Raw genomic sequence first — 10,304 nt, 5'->3', positions numbered from 1 at the left:
TTTCACTTTTCCACTTCCGTTTGGAATCTGTTAAGAAAACTAACGGAAACTTAATAAAATTATAATTTTACCCCCCAAAACGAAAATTACAATTTCACCCCAAAAATTGTCAAAAATAATCAGATTAAATCTAATTATTTTTTCCATCGGTCAATAAAGAAATTAATTCCACAACTATCAAATGCAAGGTTTTTTTTTAAAATATGTCTGTAATTAGAATGCTAAATTATAACAATAGTATTAAAAATAGTTCAATCTCGTAAACCATCAATTGAATTTAAGATAAGTAGAGTTTTATTATTTATTGAGTTATAATCTCTAGTAATTAAGATTTTTTTGTACTTCATTAACGTACCAATAATGATATTCATAATTAAATCTGATTATTTTTTGGTATATTTTATGTTGAAATTGTAATTTTTGTTTTGGGGGTAAAATGGTTATTTTTTTAAGTTTCCGTTAGTTTTCTTAACGAATTCCAAACGGAAGTGGAAAAGTGAAACAAAATGTAACTTTAGGTGAATTCCAACCAAAAAAAAAAAGGAATTGTGTATTTTTGAAAAAGTTAGAAAAAATGGGTGGACGGTAGATATTTTCCATAAATTTTATATGGTTCTATTTGGTTCTATTTTTTTTTTTTTTTTGAAGAAAGTTCTATTTTAAATAGAACTGAACTGAACTGTACCCACCCCCATTCAAAGTATTTTATTATTTTGGACTTTTCGACATTTTATTCATTTTAGATTTCCACTCTTAAGCCTTTTCTTATTTCGATACGTCTTTAAATTCATATTGAGCTCGCTTCTTTGTTCATATCTGTTGCAATAAAGTTAATGATTTTGTTAATTATGGATAGTCAGTTACGGGTAAAATATATTTAGCAATTATATAAGAATCTTTTGTTGAAATTTTTTAACTCCCTGTAATCATGGGAAATCTTTCGTGCAGGGCCATTTTGTGTGTGTGTATGTATGTGTGTATATAGTAGTTTTTAGGTCCAAAATTTTAAATTACGGAAAAATTTGAGAAAATTTTAAAATAATAAAATTTAAAAGATTTAAAACTTAAAGTGTACAAATTGCACAGTTTATATGTTTTACAAAATTTCTCACACTTTAAAATCTCCTTTTGATATCAATGAAAATTACTTCAAAAATATTCCCTGAAACATTGCTAACACGGTATCAGAGCAAGGTTTCGTGTTCGTTGTTTTTTATTTGATCGTATGATACAATTTGCTCCCCTGCAGATTGCAATTATTACCATTTCTTAGTCTTGTTTCTGTTTTTTTCATAATGAGTGAGTCACATACCAGTAGTTTAGAATCTTTGATGGGGAAAGAGAAGGTTGATTCTGTTGTCTTGCCTAATGATTATGTGCAAAAAATTTCCTAACTAATTACTCCAGAATGATTTGATGGAACTAATTACATCAAGTGTCCTTAAACGCATAGAATAAAATCAGGGGCAGAAAGAATTGGGGGTTCATTTTTGGTGTTAAGAAGGCTCCACGAGAAACAAAATCTAAGGAATATGAAGCTTGGGAAGACTAGTACTGTATGGTCAAGTCTTGGCTTCTTTGATGCCATGATTAAGGACATCAGGTCACTCTTCATTCGCTTGTCTACGGCTAAAGAATTTTGGGAGAGACCGTAAAACAAACGTACTCAGTCAGCCAGGATGAATCAAAGGCAAATCAGTTATAATGTAAGGTAGTTTCTGTCCTCCAAAATGGAGGTTCTATTATTTCTTATTTTGGCAAACATAAAAAATTATGGCAGGAATTTGACGCTATTGAGCACTGCACTATGGAGTATGCGAATTACATTGAGAAAACCACAAAGGTTAATTCTCAACGCGTGTATGTTTTCTTGGCTTGCTTGGATCCTCATTTGGACAGGGTCATGGTCGTGTTCTTGCTACCATACCACTTCCAAACCTACATATTGCTTATGCTATGGTTTGTGTTGAGGTTTATTGTCTAGAGGCCATGCTTGGTGGGACACCAAATGAGGGAGCTGTTATGGCAACTGAAAAAATTATTTTCTTTCTGATTCAAAGAAGGCATTCATAAGCGTACCCACTGTAATGACGATAACCATGAGGTTGATAAATGATTTAAGTTTATGGTTATCCCAGTTGGCTTCCAAAGAGTAAGACAACATCTCCCATGCCTTCCTACTTTTAAGACAGAGGGTTCAAGTTCGAGGGGAAACTTAGTCACCACTGTCGGATTTGTTACCAAGTCAGGTATGGCTAACTTTGCTCTTAGTCTTCCTATTCTTACTAGTCATAGTGATTGGATAATTGTCACGGGTGATATTAATCATATGACTCGCGACACTATAAATTTAGCTATTTATCCTCAAGATTGTTCGAGATCAGTCATTATTAATGCCAATGGTGTGTCATCTCCTGTTGTTGGAATTGGCACTATGCCTGTGTCCTCTGCTATCCTCTTTATCTATCTCTGATGTTTTATTTGTCCCATCATTAAATTGTAATCTTCTCTCTATCAGCCAACTAACCAAGTCTTATCATTGTGTTGTCTTGTTTTTTCCTACTCGCTATATTTTTCAAAACATCCATATCAAGGAGAAAATTGGCAGCGGAGAAAAAATTGGAGTATTAGTTTAAACGGTCTAATGGAAAGGTACTAGCTCATGTTATGAAAAAAACACGTTAAAAAAAAGGAAGAGATTTTGCTATGGCATGATGACTCAGGCACTCGTCACTTGGTTATCTTAGGAGTTATTTCCATCACTGTTTGATAGCTGTAATCTTTTAGATTTGTTCGTGAAACCTGTGTAATGGCAAAAAGCCATCGTACTATCTTTTAGTTCATTTCGATGTTTGGGGTCCTAGTATACTTCCTACACATAATGGAATGGATTGGTTTCTTCACATTTGTGGATGATTGTACTAGGATGACCTGGGTGTATTTGCTGAGAAAAAACAATGATATATATGCAGTGTTTCATCTTTATCGTTAAAATGGTGCTAAGCTCAAATTACACATTGCAATATACTAGGCCCTCTAATTCTTTAAGAGATTTATCTAAAAGATTCGCAATATAATTAGAAAAACGTTTTAAATACCACACATGGGTTACTGGATATCCCAATTTTAAATATCTCATTTGACATCTTCGTATCCGATAATTAACAAATTCAACCTTACATTATTCACAAAATTACAAGTCTTCTTTTTCATCTCTGATTATTTGATAATTTCTACAAGCACAAATTCCACTTTTAATAGGCCCAAAAATTCTTTCACAAAATAATCCATCTTTTTCCAGTATATTGGTTTTGTAATGAAAAGTGTAGGGTTTTGTCAAATAGGTAATTTCACAATATCTAGAGTTATTATATAAAGGGGTCTAAAACTCTAATTTTGTACTATTTAGAATTATTCAATAAACTTATTATTCAAAAACCTTTGTTTCTTCTATCAATCTATTTTCATCAATTTGTTGTAAAATTTGACACGATTATTAAATGAGCCAGGTCTAGGTCAACACAATATATATATATATATTGTCTGTTGAGTTAGGGTTAAAGTTCTTGACCCATTCACCTAACCGATGACATGATTATATTTTTTATTTTAAATTAATTTTTAGGTTTTTCTCATTAAAACTTAAATATTAGATATAATTCTCTTTTTATTTTTTTTTCTAATGATGTACAAATGCGTAGTGTTTCATTTATAAAGTTTTATATAGATTTAAAACACACACACACACACACGTCTTATGTAAATTTTGTTAAATATATAAATATTAATCGGATTATTGGGTAACTCATTTATTTTCTGTTTTTGGATTAGGTCTCACCATTTTGACTGGATTAGTAAATGAGTCGTGTTTGAATCGACTTAAATTTGACACGACACGAAATGAACATGATCTTGTGACCCGTTTTGCTATCTCTATCGCATTTGATATTTCAACAATTATATAAGAAGAAAATGCTGCTTGTACTACTCAAATTAGAGGAGGATACATCAAGGGAGGTAGAACCAATCATATTTCACTGAAATTCTTTTACACTCATGAGCATATTTCACAATATTGGCATGTGTCCATTCAATAAATTATCAAACTGATGCATGACATTTGAGTAGATATTACATCAGAGGGATCATATTTTGCAAATAAGAGTTTCTGCAATTATATTAGATAAATATGCACTAGACTCTTTTTCCTTCAACCATTTTTTGTCTTACTGAGTTTGATGAGGCAATATTAAACACATCTAATAATATCTTTACATTATATAAAAATAAATGGTGAATTCAAAGGGAGTGTTGTAAATAGCGACAGATTCCACCATTTGTTTTATTAGGTGACAAGTGACCCCACCTTTTTCAATCTATATATATGTGTGTGTGTGTGTGTGAGTGAGTGTGTGTGTGTGTGTGAGTGTGTTTGTGTGTGCGCGCGCACGCGCATGCGTGTGAATGTTTTGAGAAAAAGAAAAAGAAGAATAAATGAAGGAAATGTGTATACATTACAACATCCCTAAGGTTATGAAACTCTAATTAGTGCATTTATATTTAATCTAAAATTTCTGTTTATACTCTTTATTTATTTATTTATAACACTCCAATCATTTTTGTTTTTGAAGAAATATTTGTCAAAGGTAAAAGAAGATTTAACTGAGGTTTTCCTAGGGCAAAGTCATTCATTCAACTCCTACAAATGGCACTTAGTGTAAGCAACTTTAAATCCTGCAAGGAAAACTGCCTTTTGCAACCGCTAAATTTACTCTCTTGAAATGGCACAACAAGAAAGTATCCCCAGCAAAAAGGGAACAAAATGGACGGCCAAATAGGCCTTCCAAAAAAGTCAAACCCGTTTGACCAATGAACATTGAGTTTGAGATGATATTTTTGCCGTCATAACATGGGTCTATAGAACAGAAGAAAAAGGTTCATCATGTTCTTCACATCCTAACTTCAACGGTTAAATTCACACTTTAAAAGACGATGAAATATTTACATTTGGAATAAGATTCAAAGTTAAAAAGAGATATATGTACACAAGTCTAAACTCAGAAGTCTGAAAAATAATCCATACATATTCTAACACTTCAAAGATAGAAGTCCATCACTCATTACAAGTCTACAAATCTAACATTCATAAACATCTACAAGTCATCATCAGTCTCTGCATCAGCGTCTACATGTTGGAGGTGCTGCGTGCTAGAAGCATCTGAACCCTGCCAATAGGAGCAACAAAAATCTTTCATTTTTGTATAATATCAGATTATTCCAATGACGCACACGCTCCCTTTTCTGAGTTCAGGTTTATCATCCTATAAGATTCAGTATAGGAAGCAGAACAAAATCATTTTAACATTCATATTTATTTGCTGGTGCCAACAAGAAGCATAGGTACGTTTTTAAACCAATTAACTAATGTTTTTGGAATCAAAAGCTATCAAGGTGACTCAAAAGTAAAAATCGTAACTGTCTCACAGCTGAAAACAAATAGTGCTGCACATAGCTGAATTTGCCCAAGTTCTGTAAAGCTTATATTTCATTTCAATGCCTTTTGCTTTTTGAGGAAAAGAGAAGTACAGCGGATGTGATATATACCAGTGTTATAAGAAGCCCAATAGTATTGTTTTTTTTTGGGATACTAATAACTTGTATTGATATGGCTAAAAAAGCCAACAATACAACAACACAATGGGCTCAAATAAGGCCATATCAGTCTCAATACAGTACTTAGGAAAATATCTAAGACTGAACCTCTTTTTAGGAAAATGGCTAACAAAGACGTTCACTACAAATTCCATGTAACAGAAAGGACAAAAGGACTCCACACACTAAGTTCTCATGGGGTGCTAGAGGAAAATTCCCAATGGTTAGTCCACTCTTACTTTACTCACTACCAAAGATTCAAACTGGGACTAACAAACAACTCTATATCCAACATCCCTGGCCAAAATCTAATCTTTTTCATGAAACAATTAAGTGACCACTTCTATAACTTCAAACTGAAAATACAATAAAAATACCCCAATCAAGCTGCTAATCCTCTTCTACATTTTCACAGCTCAATGTTATAAAGAAACCAACTCTGCAAAGCATGGTTAAAATTCAAAAGCAAACAGCCAACAGGATTTGAGTATCTGTAACTTCATACTATTAAAGATAAACAAAAAGTATAATATTACTGTGAAATCAGAAAAGAGCAAAAAAATGATCCTCCCCAAGAAATCCTTGATAAAAGAAACTCTGAAACCATCTAAAAGCTCCCACAGTCTCAATTCCACAATCCAAATACCAAGTTTATTCAAAAGCCTCTTTCTAAAATAAAAATAGATAAATAATTTTGGTTTATGCATATGAAAACTTAATACCTGCTCACTTGCAGATGTGTGAATCTCAGCAGCAAATCCATCAAAATACCGTTGCATAAATGAATACATTTCATCATATTTCCTCTGCAGGTCAGTGTATTTGCATTGAAGGTCATCATAGTTGGATTGCAAACGGCTTAACTCCTCTTTTACCAGTTCATAATTTAGTCTTGAATTTTCACGTAACAAATCTGCGGGTGATGGCCCATGCCCATAGGTTCGAACATATCCATGACCATCAGGTCCCATAACTTCTGTAAATACTTGATCTCTCACAGCTTCTGTTTGCTGTTCTTTCGGTATTTGAGACAGACGTTCATGAAATTGACTCTGAGAACATTCAAACTTAACTAGAACATGAAATATCTATATAAATGTTTTACTATTAAAGCGTATGAATATACCAACAAATATTTTTTTACGCACAATTATTTCAACGCTCTCTGGATCAGCTATACTACCATCAGGCTTTGATCGAGTCTCAATGAAAACACTTATCCGATCCGTCTTTTTTCCTTTTTTCTTCATCTAAAATTTAGGCATAGTCTTTCAAAATCAGAAATGGTTTAACAACTAAGCTACAAAATCATTTAACTATTAAAAGACAACACACATAAAGTTAACTTGGAAAATTATTGGTCAATTAGACCATTTATGTTTTATGTCATTCTTATACGTATCCAAGTGTTTGAACCAAACACCAAAACAACAACTAAACACACATATAATTAACTTGGAAAATCATAGGCAAATTAGATCATGTATAACTTTATGTCATGCTTCTATGTCTCCAAGTGTTTGAACAAAACAAAAAGAGACACATGCACCAAAAAAAAAAAAAAATGGATGGGACAACATCATAAATTAGCTAGTGGATACCATTTATAAAGAATTATAAATGCGTAATTCATGTATCATTCCAAAATTGAAAAACAAAACAAAAAGCATCACCAATCAACAGAACAGATATAACAGAAGAACAAACATTCTAATATATAAACAGACTGAACAAGAAACAAGCAGTCTGACATACATCCAGCAGGAACAGAAGACAGTTATCAATCTTGTAAAGCAACAAATTCACCAAAAGCAAAGATTCAGCAATCAAAATCTGAGCTCAAAAACCTAAATTCAATTTTCCAGCTCAAATATCTGAATTCCCCATCAAAAGCCTCAGATCCATTCAAGCTCAGCACATCAACGAAGAATTATCAATCATTCGAAGCTCAATTTATTGGTAAAGTATCAAATACATGCTTCAACACAAACCTGCTCTCTCTTAATGGCAAATGAAGTTCGACCTGTCCTATGAACTGAAGACACTTGTGCACGATTGGTTTTGTTCTTCTCTGCTGTGGCCTGCAATATTTTGTATAAAAATTGAAATCACACTAAAGAAAATGTTTTTATTCTTTTCTATTGAACACTGTACTGAAAAAACAAGAATATAGATTGTCAATGGCCAATTTCAGAGATTAGAGATTTTAATAGATTAATAAACAATTTCAATAAAGGTATCATAGTAGTGGTCAAAAAAACATAACACCATCATATTAGACAACAAACATGTGAAAGTAAAAACTGAAATCAAATGACACAATTTAGAGCTATAAATATTCAGTTTTTTCATTATTCCATATCAATTAAATTTAAGACATTGTTAATCACATACCTTAGCTTCCTCAGTGCCCCAATAAGCTACAAGTGTCCTCCATTGCTCTGCAACAACTCTAGGAGGAGTGAATGCAATGCGTTCTACATATGTCTTGTTATTATAATGGTCACACTTCAACCGACTCTTCCAGTTCTTCCAAAGTTTTCCTATGTTCCTTAAGCAATGGGATTTGTAAGCGTCAGGAGCATCGGTGTTATCCTGCAATATAGCATGAACATTATTATGTTGTAAACATGAAACGAAACTAATATGTTTTAAAGTATTTCATACGTTTTAAAATATTACATACTTTCACTTCTTTCCAAATATCTTTAAGAATATTCTCTGGCATGTCAATCCACTCAACATATGTCAGAGGAACCTTATGCCCATTCCTTGCAATAATCCCAAGTTGGGTTTTAAACTTATTGGAATTTGGACCAATCACTTGCCATTCAGAATTAAAATCTAAATGCATTATTTTCCCTGAGCCCCATTGGGCAACACCAAGAGCAGGACCACGAGCTTGCCTCGCCTGAGTTGAGTCATCTGATGTTATTAGAAAATATTAGCAACGTGTCTCAAATAATATTAACATATGGTTTGTAGATATACCTTCTTCATCTACATGTGTAAGAAGACGAGAAGATGAGGCTCGTCTTTGTGACTCTGCCTGCTGCCAAAGTATACCATCCATGGATATACCTCTCTTTTTTCTTGATGCCATAATTAACTACAATCAAATATTAAATATATTGTTAGAGAACTTTTTGCTCCATGAAAGAAAAACACCAGTATTTTGTTTTTCTGCAAATGCTGAAATTAAATGCGAGAATATTCGTTAAGAACAAACATTTTATTTCCTTACACATTATAAGACCCTCAAAATATGATTCCTCATTTTCAATGAAAGAAATAATGCTTATCAAGGACCAGTAGATTTCTGAGCTACTTCCAATTTTGTTTAAGAAGCCGAGAAAGAGGTTTACGATCATATATAGACTAGTTCAACGGTCCTTTACTATTGTAAGCAAAGAAAATAATGTATTTTTTGAAATGACATTAACCGAAAAAATTAAAGCCAAGACTAATCAAAGGAAATAGTGAACTACACATAAAACCATACATTCCCTTTATCCCTTTAAGTATTAAGCACCCAGCTAATTAAACCATTCAAGCTACAGCAATTTTACAAGGAAACTATTTGCACTAATCACTCACAGTAGCAAGTTATCAAACAGTTAATAGGCGAGAGTTCAATCAAGCATATGTAAAAACTGTAACAGAAATACGACAAGGTCATGCATGAATTGTCAGAATATCAATCATGCACAATGTAAATGAAACTAACCTTCACAATAAAGATCGAAAACGGAAATCGATTTTGCAACTAACTTTCAGAATCAATATCTGATGTAGAAAACGAAAAAAGTGATCAGATTAGCTTCAATAACTATCACATGCAGCTATCGAGCGAGCAAAACTAGCAGTGAAATGAAACTCATCCAGGCTGGTATTTGCTTGGTTTGACGGTACGGCCGGCCGCTGTTGCCCGTTTGCCACCGCCTGATCGTTGCTGTCTATGACAATTCAAGCAAGGAGCTGGACGCTGTAACGCTGGAGTTTTTACGGTGATTTGGATTTTGTAAATTTCAGTTAATTTAATTTTGTTTCGGATATTTAAAAATAAAATATAGAATTTGACGAGGGTAATTTTGAGTCCGTCTCTAAACAAGGGGCAATATTGTCAATTAACTAAATTTCAGACGGTTTTGGTTGCTATTTGAACGGCTAATTTTTTCTCCACACTCTATTTTAATTAAACATTTTATAATTTAAATAATTTAAAAAAAATTACATAATTAACTGTTTGTTCTTTTTCTCTTACCAATTATATAAATTCTCATTAATTCATTTAAATATTTTTTTTTAGTTGTAAATAATTGATATCATTAATTAAGAGGAACAAGACCACCATTTAAAAATAAATATAACTAAATTCTTATCAACAATAAAAGTTAAGGAATATTAAGAAATTAATTTTTACAACCACAAGAGCTAATGAATACATAAAAAAAAAATCTTATATGTAGAAAGTATTGAATATAGAGATCATGATGTATTAAGAAAGAAAAAAAAAGAATTTAAAAAAGAGTGAAAGTGAGTATTTAGTTTGCCAAATTTGAAAGTAAAGAGAGAATATTCAATTGTTAGGTGAAGAAAAAGCAATTAGAGAAGGGTAATTTTAAAATTCTAAATTTTTTATAACAAATTTA

General features: G+C 32.2%; 1 protein-coding gene across 4 annotated transcripts; it reads right to left on the bottom strand.

Moving 5' to 3' along the window:
- Positions 1-4,988: 4,988 nt before the first annotated feature.
- Positions 4,989-9,691, bottom strand: LOC112100037. 4 transcript variants are annotated; one of them, XM_024187624.1, is made up of 8 exons: positions 9,380-9,691; positions 8,644-8,761; positions 8,339-8,577; positions 8,047-8,247; positions 7,644-7,733; positions 6,801-6,902; positions 6,375-6,719; positions 4,989-5,225 (listed from the first exon to the last, which is right to left on the bottom strand). In XM_024187624.1, exons 2-8 carry the CDS (start codon positions 8,753-8,755, stop codon positions 5,154-5,156), a joined length of 1,161 nt encoding a protein of 386 aa, XP_024043392.1. In that variant the 5' UTR covers positions 8,756-8,761; positions 9,380-9,691; the 3' UTR covers positions 4,989-5,153. The 4 variants fall into 4 exon arrangements, with proteins under 4 accessions (XP_024043392.1, XP_024043393.1, XP_024043394.1 ...); XM_024187625.1 differs by having other exon boundaries at positions 6,375-6,704; XM_024187626.1 differs by having other exon boundaries at positions 6,375-6,662.
- Between the last annotated feature and the right edge of the window lie 613 nt (positions 9,692-10,304).

Source organism: Citrus clementina, unplaced genomic scaffold, assembly GCF_000493195.1.
Source record: "Citrus clementina cultivar Clemenules unplaced genomic scaffold, Citrus_clementina_v1.0 scaffold_3, whole genome shotgun sequence".
NCBI lineage: Eukaryota > Viridiplantae > Streptophyta > Magnoliopsida > Sapindales > Rutaceae > Citrus > Citrus x clementina.
Note: the sequence above shows the minus strand (reverse complement) of the source record. Positions and strands in the feature narration are given on the sequence as shown.